Below are 11,751 nucleotides of genomic sequence, written 5' to 3'. Positions count from 1 at the left end.
TCACTCTCACTCTCACTCTCACTCTCCCTCTCCCTCACTCTCCCTCACTCTCACTCTCCCTCTCCCTCACTCTCCCTCACTCTCCCCCTCCCTCTCCCTCCTTCTCCCTCACTCTCCCTCACTCTCCCTCACTCTCCCTCACTCTTCCTCACTCTCCCTCTCCCTCAGTCTCACTCCCTCACTCTCCCTCTCCCTCCCTCTCCCTCCCTCACTCTCCCTCAGCCTCTCCAATCTCCCTCTCTCAGTATCTGGCTGCAGTCTGTAAATTAACCCGATCGCCCTCTGCCACTGGACAGGCTCCCCTGTGTTGTTTCTACTGGCGTGCAATCGAATGTCATTCCCTGCCAACACCATCTTGCTCCTGGTCTCTCTCAGGGCGGCCTCATTTCCTGAGGGTCTCCCTGTAACCTGCCTTAGGGAGGGGTCTCCGCTCGGCACCCACTCAGGGCCCTCAGTCAGGTTCACAGTCTGCTGCGGCTGGGGTCAGAAGACACTGCCACCTTCCGTCAGTGGAAAGGAAGGCAAATATTCGAGATATGTAGGAAATGTAAGATAGCAGGTAAATGATTCTCTAACAACTTGCATTTATATAGCACCTTTAATGTAGTAAAACGTCCCGGGTGCTTCACAGGAGCGATTGTGAGGGGGGACAGGATCGGGCGGCGGGAGTGCTTTGGCGCTTAGAGCAACTCTCCAACTCCACATAAATTAAAAAATATAATGAAACTTTCTGTTCTGGTGGCGGTGACTGGGCCGCAGCCATTCCTGGAAAGCCTGAGCGGATTAGGGCCGGGTTCCTGCTCCTTTCAGGGCGGCCGAATTACCCGAGGGGGCCACTTTCTACCCCTCCGTGTTCCAACAACCTCTGTGGAAAAGCGATGGCCTCTCACTCCCCACCTCCGCAGGGTGCCATGGTGCTGGGTCCAAGACTGCGATCATCCCTCCAGCAGGCTCCAGGTCACGGCGAAGGGGCAACCTTCAGAGACCAGGCTGCTGTGATAGAGGAATCGTTTGCTCGTTCTTGCCTCTGAGTCAGAGATCGTGGGTTCAAGTCCCACTCCAGAGACTTGTGCACCATAATCCAGGCTGACACTCCCAGTGCAGTACTGAGGGAGTGCCGCACTGTCACAGGGGCAGTACTGAGGGAGCGCCGCACTGTCAGAGGGGCAGTACTGAGGGAGTGCTGCACTGTCGGAGGGGCCGTACTGAGGGAGCGCCGCACTGTCACAGGGGCAGTACTGAGGGAGCGCCGCACTGTCACAGGGGCAGTACTGAGGGAGCGCCGCACTGTCGGAGGGGCAGTACTGGGGGAGTGCTGCACTGTCGGAGGGGCAGTACTGAGGGAGCGTCGCACTGTCAGAGGGGCAGGACTGAGGAGTGCCGCACTGTCGGAGGGGCAGTACTGAGGGAGCGCCGCACTGTCGGAGGGGCAGTACTGAGGGAGCGCCGCACTGTCGGAGGGGCAGTGCTGAGGGAGTGCTGCACTGTCGGAGGGGCAGTGCTGAGGGAGCGCTGCACTGTCAGAGGGGCAGGACTGAGGGAGTGCCGCACTGTCGGAGGGGCAGTACTGAGGGAGCACCGCACTGTCGGAGGGGCAGTACTGAGGGAGCGCCGCACTGTCAGAGGGGCAGTACTGAGGGAGCGCCGCACAGTCGGAGGGTCATTACTGAGCGAGTGCTGCACTGTCGGAGAGGCAGTACTGAGGGAGTGCCGCACTGTCGGAGGGGCAGTACTGAGGGAGCGCCGCACTGTCGGAGGGGGCAGTACTGAGGGAGCGCCGCACTGTCGGAGGGGCAGTACTGAGGGAGCACAGCACTGTCAGAGGGGCAGTACTGAGGGATCGCCGCACTGTCGGAGGGGCAGTATTGAGGGAGCGCTGCACTGTCAGAGGGGCAGTACTGAGGGAGCGCTGCACTGTCTGAGGGGCAGTACTGAGGGAGTGCCGCACTGTCGGAGGGGCAGTACTGAGGGAGCACCGCATTGTCGGAGGGGCAGTACTAAGGGAGCGCGGCACTGTCAGAGGGGCAGTACTGAGGGAGCGCCGCACAGTCGGAGGGTCATTACTGAGCGAGTGCTGCACTGTCGGAGAGGCAGTACTGAGGGAGTGCCGCACTGTCGGAGGGGCAGTACTGAGGGACTGCTGCACTGTTGGAGGGGCAGTACTGAGGGAGCACTGCACTGTCGGATGGGCAGTACTGAGGGAGCACCACTCTGTCGGAGGGGCAGTACTGAGAGAGTGCTGCACTGTCGGAGGGGCAGTACTGAGGGAGCACAGCAATGTCAGAGGGGCAGTACTGAGGGAGTGCTGCACTGTCGGAGGGGTAGTACTGAGGGAGCGCTGCACTGTCGGATGGGCAGTACTGAGGGAGCGCCGCACTGTCGGAGGGGCAGTACTGAGGGAGCGCCGCACTGTCGGAGGGGCAGTACTGAGGGAGTGCTGCACTGTCGGAGGGGTAGTACTGAGGGAGCGCTGCACTGTCGGAGGGGCAGTACTGAGGGAGCGCCGCACTGTCGGAGGGGCGGTACTGAGGGAGCGCTGCACTGTCCAAGGTGTCGTCTTTCGGATGAGACATTAAACTGAGGCCCCGTCTGCTCTCTCAGGTGGATGTAACAGATCCCATGGCACGATTGGAAGAAGAGCAGGGGAGCTCTCCCCGGTGTCCTGGGGCCAATATTTAAGCCTCAATCAACATCACTGAAACAAATTATTTGGTCATTATCACATCACTGTTTGTGGGAGCTTGCTGTGCGCAAATTGTCTACCGCATTTCCTACATTACAACAGTGACTACACTTCAAAAAGTACTTCATTGACTGTAAAGCACTTTGGACGACCTGAGGTCATGAAAGGCGCTATAGAAATGCAAGTAAAAGCAGCGAATGCTGGAAATACTCAGCAGGTCAGGCAGCATCTGTAGAGAAAGAAACAGAATTAACCCTTTGTCATCGAGCTGAAACGTTAACCCTGTTTCTCTCTCCACAGATGCTGCCTGACCTGCTGAGTATTTCCAGCATTGACTGTTTTTATTTCAGATTTCCAGCATCCGCTGTATTTTGCTTTTGTGTAGCAATGCAAGTATTTCTTTCTTATTCACACCCAGTGACTTACTCGATTGGTGTCTGTTCGAACAGGCCTTTCCGCCCCGACTGGGTAAGGTTCGCTCACTGAGTGGGCGGCTCGCTCAAAGGAACGCACAAAGCCTGCTGTACGGACGTCGGTTTATGACCTACCCACTCATCACTACGGACACACACGTCACCAGGAGATAGGGAAGTGTCACAGACACAGATCATTGAGCATCGTGAACAGGAATCGTGAAGAACGCAGGAACAGGAGGCCGTTCAGCCCCTCGAGCCTGTTCCGCCATTCAGTCAGAGGCTGATCTGTATCTTAACCCCATCCACCCACCCTGGCTCCATCTCCCTTTATACCCTTGTCTAGCAAAAATCTATCGATCTCTGATTCAGAATTATTAATTGAGCTGGGATCTACTGCTTCTGGTGGGAGAGAGTTCCACTCTGCTACCACCCTTGGAGTGAGGAAGTGTTTCCGAACCCCTCTCCTGAACGGCCTGGCTCTGATTTTAAGCTCATGTCCCCTTGTCCTAAACTCCCCCCCCCAGTTTCTCTCTCTCGACCCCATCAATTCCTTTCAAAATCCTAAAAACCTCAATCAAATCACCCCTTAACCTTCTATATTCCAAAACTGAGTTGATATTGAGAAATCAGCTGGGAACTGGGACTGGGCCGTCAGTGCGGTCCCGCCAGTGTTGCCCAGGCCCCTCCTGCCATCAATAAACAGAACATTGGCAGGAAGGAGGCCAGTCTGCTCAAGATAATGGGAAGTGAGCACCACCTTGGAAAGAGGGGGAATTTGACTCTTTCTGCTTGAAGCCCTTGCTTCGGACTGCGGTGGTATCTCTTTTTTCAGATTGTTAATATTTAATAACTTTAAAACAATTCTGACAAAGCCAAAAGGTTTTCAAGCCATATATTAATTTTTCTTAATTGCTCTGGGGGTGTGGGCGTCTCTGGCGAGGCCAGCATTTATTGCCCGTCCCGAGTAGCCCCTGGAGAAGGTGGTGGTGAGCCGCCTTCTTGAGCCGCGGCAGTCCGTGTGGTGAAAGTACGCCTATGATTTATTTCATCCAGTAACTTTTAGACATGCCAGGACAGGTAGAGCTACCCATTGGATTGTCCTTTGCAATGGGAACAAGGGGGTGGGAGTCAGGATATGGACTGGGATCTCAAGGGCCCTGTTCAGAAGTGATTACAAGGCCATTCAATAACCTGAGTTCAAATCCCATCAGGGCAGTTGGAGAAATTGAATTCATTTTTTTTTTTAAATCTGGAAATAAAATGCTGTTCTCAGTAAAAGTGAGCGTGAAGCTGTCGGATTGTTGCAAAACCCAACTGGTTCACTCATGTCCCTACCCGGTCTGGGCCTACACGTGACTCCAGTCCAAGACTCTGACCTGCCCTCTGAAGTGGCCACTCGGTTGTCTCAAAACCGCTCACCTTCACCACACGGTGTGAGGGTGCCGGTTAGTTCTCCTAGTAACCCCTAGGTGGCACCTTCATGAGTGGTTACCCCTCTCTTTTCATTGGACCCAAAAAAAGAAACAATTTCACAAATAAGGTGACAACAACCCAATTACCCTTTTAAATAACCCTCCACCAATCAAATTAAAATTTGGTTGTCCCGATTAACAATGCACTCCAGTCCCCGCGGCGCCCACCGGTCACGAAAGAGCTCGAGCGTGCCGGCGGACACCGCGTGCTCCATCTCTAGGGCCACCCGGGCGCGAACATGGCCACGGAAGAGGGGGAGGCAATCCGGTCGGACGACCCCCTCGCTCGCCCGCTGCCAGGACCAATTGATGGCTTTCTTGGCCAGGCCCAGGAGCAGGCCCACGAGGAGGTCCTCCGACCCGCCCACCCCCCTCCGCACGGGGTGACCGTAGATCAGGAGCGTGGGACTGAAGTGCAACCAAAATTTGAGGAGCAGCCCCCTCAAAAAATGGAAGAGGGGCTGCAACCTCTCACACCCCGTGTAGACGTGAAAGACGGACTCCTCCAGACCGCAAAACAAACAGGCGGTCTGGGAGTCCGTAAACCTATTTAAAAATCTATTGCACGGAACTGCTCTGTGCAACACCCTCCAGGCCAAATCCCCGATAGAACAAGGGAGGACTCCCGCATAGAGAGCCCCCCATTGGGGACCTCCGCCTCCGTCCGGAGGTAAAACGGCACGCCACGGCGTGTCCGGACGGCAGGCGAAGATGGCAAAGTGGAAGGTGTGCAAGAGCAGCCCGTACAGGAAACCCCTCCGCGCAGAATGAAAAAGCACGGAGGGTATTTCCTCGAGACGGCTCAAGTTGTGAGGCGCCGATCTCCGAGGGGAGTCTCGGGGAAAGGCGCCGATAAGGAATTCCATCCGAACGGGAGTAAGCTCGGACGGGATCTCCCCACGTGCCCGAGCCGCCTCGACGCACCTCGTGGCGCCGGGGGGCAGCATCGCTTTCACCGCCCCGATGGCATTGACCGCGAGCCGGACGTCGTCCCACGACATGCGCCTCGCCAGCTCCTCTGGCGCCATCCAGCCCGCTCCTCCGCCATCGAGTAGGTCCCCGACTCTAGTCACCCTGGCAGGCACAGCCCTCCGTTCCGCCAGCCACCCGAACTCGCGGACGTGGAGGTGCGGATTCCTGAACAGCGGCTCCCGGAGGACAGCCGCCGCTCCTGACGGGGGAGAGCTCCGCCTGGAGGCGACGTGATTCCAAACCCATAGTAGTTCCTGGTAAAAGACAGGCAGCTCCCGCAGGCTCTCACGCCTGCCGCTCCCCTCCAAAAACAGGAGCTGCGTGTCGTAATTGAGGCCGTGCAGCTGGCGGAAAAAATACGTCGCCAGCGCACACCATCTTGGAGGATTCTCGACGTACAGGTATCTCTGCAGCGTCCGAAGACGGAAAGTCGCAATCTGGGTGCGGAGGCACACCAACGCCTGACCGCCCTCCCTAAGCGGGAGACTCAGAACCGCGGCAGCGACCCAGTGCATCCTGTTGTTCCAGAAGAAGTCGACGAGCTTCTTCTGTATCCTGGCGACAAACGCAGGGGGGGGGGTCAGAGTAACCAACCGGTACCACAACATGGCGGCCACCAGTTGGTTTATGACCAACGCCCGACCCCTGTAGGACAACACTCGGAGCAATCCTGTCCAGCGTCCTAAGCGAGCGGTGACTTTGGCCTCCAGCTCGTGCCAGTTCGCCGGCCAGGCGTCCTCGGCCGGGCTGAGGTAGACTCCCAAGTAGAGGAGGTGCGTAGTACTCCAGGCGAAGGGCCTGAACTCCTCCGGCAGAGAGTCCACCTGCCACTGACCCACCAGGAGTCCGGAACATTTCCCCCAGTTGATCCTGGCGGAGGATGCGTCCGAGTAAATCTGCTGGCATTCCCGCATCCTCCGCAAGTCAACGGGATCCGTGACCACGAGGAGCACGTCATCGGCGTAAGCCGAGAGGACCACCTCCACGCCCGGCCCTTGCAGAGCCAATCCCGCCAACCTCTTCCGCAAGAGGCGCAGGAAAGGCTCCACGCAAATGGCGTATAACTGGCCGGACATGGGGCATCCCTGACGCACCCCCCTCCCGAAGCGAAGGGGCGCCGTCAAGGACCCGTTAACTTTAATCAGACACTCCGCGGCAGCGTACAGAAGTCGGATCCGGGCGACGAAATGCGTCCCGAACCCGAAAGCGCGCAGAGTCCCGAAAAGATACTCGTGATCCACCCTGTCGAACGCCTTCTCCTGATCCAGGGAAAGGAAGGCGACCGACAGACCAGCCCTCTGGGAATGGTGGACCAGGTCCCGGACCAGATGGATATTATCGTGAATGGTCCGGCCCGGGACCGTGTAGGACTGGTCGGGATGGATCATGCGGGCCAGCACGGTGCCAAGGCGAACAGACATGGCCCTGGCAAAGATTTTATAATCCGTGCTGAGGAGGGAGACCGGGCGCCAGTTCTTAAGGAGGCGGAGATCACCCCTCTTAGGCAGCAGGACGATCACCGCCCTGCGCCACGAGAGGGGCATCTCCCCGGTCGCCAAACATTCCCCCAGGACCCGCACGTAGTCGCCCCCCAGGACGCCCCAGAACGCCCTGTGGAACTCCACGGTCAGCCCGTCCAGCCCCGGGGACTTCCCCCTAGAGAGCTGGCGGAGGGCGCCGGACAGCTCCTCCAAACTCAGAGGAGCGTCCAATTTTTCGGCACCCTCCAGGCCGACCTTCGGCAGGTCCTCCCACAAAACTCCGCGCGCGTCCTCGCTGGACGGATCCGGAGAGAACAGAGCCCCGTAATAGGCGCGGGTCTCCGCGCGGATTCCCTCCGGATCCGAGACCGGAGATCCGTCGTCGGCCAGCAGCTCCAAAAGCTGCTTACGGACCCCCCCGTCTTTTTTCCAGCGAGTAGAAGAAGGGGGAGCCGCGGTCCAGGTCCCGCAGGAACTGGATCCGCGACCTCACGTACGCGCCTCGGGACCCGACGAGCTGCAGGTCCTTCAGCGCGCCCCTCTTCTCTTCGTACGCCAGCCGCAGGGCCGGGTCCTCGGCGACTTGACCGAGACGGGACTCCAGGTCGAGCACCTCCTTCTCCAACTGCCCGACCCTGGCCTCCCGCCTCTTGGTCGACCCCTTCGCGTACTCCTGACAGAAGAGACGGATGTGAGCCTTGCCCACATCCCACCATAGCCTCAAGGAGGGGAAGCCCCCCTGCTTCCTTCTCCAGCCGGCCCAGAACCGACCGAACGAATCCCGGAACCGCGCGTCCTCCAGCAGCAGGTTGTTAAAGTGCCAGTACGCGGACCGCCCCCCGGCGCGCGGCGGCACGAGCTCCGCCCACACCAGGTGGTGGTCCGTGCATGGCACCGGCCGCACGGAAGCCGTCGGAACGCAGGAGACGTACGCCCGGGAAATGTAGAGGCGGTCGATCCTGGACGCTCCTCCCCCAGACCTCACAAAAGTGAAGGCGCTGGAGTCGGGATGGAGATTACGCCAGACGTCCACCAAGTCGAGGGACCCGACCAGGTCCCTCAACTTCCCCACCGACGCCGGGCTCGGCTGGGTACCCGTGCGGTCCCTCGCCTCGAGGGTACAATTAAAATCCCCCCCGAGGACGACGCACTCGCCCGCGTCGATGGAGCCCAAAAGAGTGGACACTTCTTCAAAGAAGCGCGCTTGCTGCGCACCGGCCCCGGGGGCGTACACATTCACTAGATGGAACGGCACGCCCCCCAGGCGAACAGTGACCTGGAGCAAGCGGCCCGGCACGAGCTCCTTGACCCCCAAGATCTCCGGCTGAAAATGCGGGGCCAACAAGATAGCCACCCCACTGGAAACATTGGAGAGGTGACTCATGTTGACCCCTCCTTGCCACTCCAGGAGCCACGTGGCCTCGTCTCCCGGAACGGTGTGGGTTTCTTGCAGGAAGCACACCGCATACTTCCCGTCCCGAAGGACCGAAAAGTTATTAAATCTGCGGCTAGCCTCCCTGCTGCCGTTGACGTTGAGGCTGGCTATGGTTATCTTCATTTCAGAAGCACAACCAACCCCTACTTAAACCTAACGGGGGAAGGGAGGGCGGCCGCTAGCCGACCGCCACTCCCTTAGCAGCCCGGTGAGGAATGCCCGGAACCGACACAGCTCGGACGGGCTCACGCCCGCGTCTGCACCCATGGTCTTGTAGGCGACGCGGGCCGACCCGATGAGCAGCGCCAGCCCCGACCATCTGTCGAGGGCCTGCTGGGTCCTGCGGCGACCCTGGCTCGTGGCCACAAATTCCCGGAGCTCCCTGATGGGAATGAGAACGAGGGGGGTCCCGGCGAGGGGCGCGAGGTCATCCATCGCCTCGTCGGCGACGGACTCTAAGTCCACCTCCGCCCCCACCACCGAGTCCCCGTCCTCCTCCGGGGGGGTCGCCACCGGCGGCCGAACCGTCCACCACGCAATGCGCATCGGGCGGCCCGGCCGCGACAGCCGGCCCCGCCTCCGCCCGGATCCCACCCCCAGGATCGGTAGCGGAGGATTCCCCCCCGGGCTCCTCTAGGGGGTCCGGGCCAGCAGGCGGCGGCGGTTCGGAGACCCCCTCCGCCCCAGGCGCCGGAACGACCGGAGAGGCCGGAGAGATCGGAGAATACAAAAACCGGGCTTCCTCCAAGTCGCCCGGCGCCGGAGACACAGACCGAGGGCCCTCCTCTGCGACGCCACCGGCCTCTGACCAAGCAGACGGGGTGAATTTTTGACACACCTCGACGAGGTCGAGCAGCACCTGGGAAAAATCCGGGTCGCTCTGGGCGGGCTCGTCCTCAGACGACCCGCCCGACCCGGTCCCCTGGCCGCCCGACCCGTCGAGGGGCAATGCCACCAGTACTGGATGAATACCCGCCGCGGGTTGTTCCGCGACCCCCCCCACGGGCAGGGTCTCGTCCCCATCCCCGGGAGGCACGAGCTGGGCAGACGCTTCTGCCTCAGCCTCCTCAGGGACAGGCGACCCCTGCCGTTCGCCCGTAATGGTGTTAGCGGTGGGGTGGGGCGCAGCGCCCGCGGCGGGCGACGACTCCCCCTGACCGGAGGGACCTTCCTCCTCCCGGTCCTCCTCCTCATCCAGGGGGTCGCGCCTTCTTTTTAGCGCGGAGGGGTAAAGGGAGGCCTCCATTTCTTCAGGGGCCTCCCCTGCTCCTTCAGGAGGAGCGAGTTCTTTGGGTCCCCCGGGCCCGAGCCCGGCCGCAGGTTCTGGCATTACCGCCTCGGCGGTTGCGGCCACAGGCTCGGCCACGAGGGCCCCCCCCCCCCTCCGCACTCCGCGATTAGCGCGGCGACGCTCTCCGGCGTCAGGGGCTCCATGTTGTGGGGGACGCCCTCCGCGGGGGGACCCACCCCACGGTTTCGCGTCTTGTCCCGCGCCTTCTTTCGGACGGGACCTCCCTCCTCCCCCCCGCCGGAGGCCAGGATGGCATCGACCTCCGACGACGACCGCGCCCCGGTAGCGTTGGATCGAGCGGGGGCGCGGCTAGACCCGGAGAGAGGAGCGGCGGCGGCGCCAGCCTTGGCCACGGCAGATGACTTGGCGGCCTTGGAGGCGGGGCAGTTTTTGCGCACGTGCCCCACCTCCCTACAGGCGTGGCACCGCACGCCGTCCGTCGTCCAGAAGACGCGGTACGAGGTCCCCCCGTGGAGGACCGTGAAAGCCCCGTCCGTCTCCCCCTCCCGCGCCAGCTGGATAAAGGCCTGGCGCCGGAAGGAGAAGACATGGCGAAGGCTGCTCTCCCGGAGTCCGAGCGGGATCGGGGAAATCCCCGACCTCACCTCCCCGAGTTGGCGTAGGTGGGGGAGGAGGAGCTCACAGGTGATATAGGGCGGGACGTTCGACAAAACCACCCTCTGCGCGGTGGCCTCCAGCGGGTCCACCGGCAGGAAAGTCCCGCCCACGGTGAGCCCCTGAGCGATGGCCAGGGCCACCGCCCGCTCGGACTCCAGGAAAAAGACAGCCTTCCCATACATTTTTGAGGCGGCGACTATGGCCGGAGGGCCGACAACCCCGGCCATAGCCTTTACGCACGCCTCAATAGTCATGTTGGGGTGGGTGTAGCTCTTCACCCCAAGTTTTTCAGTCAGCAATCGGAACGGCGACGGGGCAGCAGCGGAAGCGGGAGCGGCCGCAGCTTTGGCCACCACCGCCGCATAAGTTCTCGCCGGCCCCGTCGCCGCCGCAGATGTAGATGCCATCGTGGGGTGGATTTTAAAAAAGAGCTACACACACCCCAAAAGTCACAGGCCCGAAGGTGTTAAAAATGGCCTCGGTGTGCCAAGGTCTTTCCTGAGCAGAGGGAGCGTAAATGTACTGGGCCACCTCTCCCCTTGATGGTATGAATTGGGAGGGGGCCCTTTCTTCCCTCTGCTCAATTGGGAAATTAATAAGGGAGGTGCCTATCGGAGAGGCAGAGAGAGGACAAAGAGAGAGAGAGAGGGGGGGGGTGGGAAGGAGGGGGGGGCCGCAAAGGCAGGGTCCCCACTCGACGATGATAGGCGGTGGGTGGGTGTCGGCAGGGTGTACTCCCCCGATGGTCAAAGCAAAGTCTTTTCTGGTGGTCTTCGGGCAGGGGGAGAAGATGTCTTCGCCTGGGCAGACTGGAGACAGCCCAGGTTCAGCCCACACCAGGTCTTTTTGATGAGGGAAGCAGCTTCACCTGGGCAGGCTCCAGCCAACCCAGGCCAGGCTTTCGAACCGTCTTCTTTTCCTCCCCCCGCCTAGAATGCAAAAAGTCTTTAGGGGGAATACGCAGAGACACCCACCTGCAGATGTTGGAGTTGCAGCTCCTCCCCTCCTTCCAAGTGGAGCTGTTTGTATCCTCTCTCCCTCTCTCCCTCTCCTGGGCTGGAGGCCGAATTGGGAGGCAGTGCTGGAAAAGAGGCCTCTCCCGGTGTAATGCTGGCCTCCTCCTCTGTCCTCCACTCCTTCCTCTCCAGGCACCTCTGTCGATGGGTTGGTGTGGGACACACACTCTCTCCCCGCAGTAGCAGCAGGAGCAGCTCAGCCACACAACCTGCTCCTCTGATTGCAAGGAGCAGACTGAGCTGGTGTCAGGGTGCCGGTTAGTTCTCCTAGTATCCCCTAGGTGGCACCTTCATGAGTGGTTACCCCTCTCTTTTCCATTGGACCCAAAAAAGAAACAATTTCACAAATAAGGTGAAAACAACCCAA

At 60.4% G+C, this 11,751-nt stretch overlaps 1 protein-coding gene across 1 annotated transcript in view; it reads left to right on the top strand.

Annotated features, from left to right (window-relative positions):
- LOC147107209 (uncharacterized) overlaps positions 1 to 4,834 on the top strand; it is a 151,881-nt gene extending 147,047 nt beyond the window's left edge. The window contains exon 16 of the mRNA XM_086008405.1: positions 3,133 to 4,834. Within this exon, the coding sequence (XP_085864531.1) occupies positions 3,133 to 3,270 (138 nt within the window). The 3' untranslated portion in view covers positions 3,271 to 4,834. The remainder of the gene's footprint in view (positions 1 to 3,132) is intronic.
- The last annotated feature ends 6,917 nt before the right edge of the window (positions 4,835 to 11,751 follow it).

This window comes from Somniosus microcephalus, chromosome 15 (genome assembly GCF_052327205.1).
Source record: "Somniosus microcephalus isolate GS21.2 chromosome 15, FLI_Smic_1.0, whole genome shotgun sequence".
NCBI classification, from domain to species: domain Eukaryota; kingdom Metazoa; phylum Chordata; class Chondrichthyes; order Squaliformes; family Somniosidae; genus Somniosus; species Somniosus microcephalus.
This window is presented reverse-complemented; position numbering and strand designations above follow the sequence as displayed.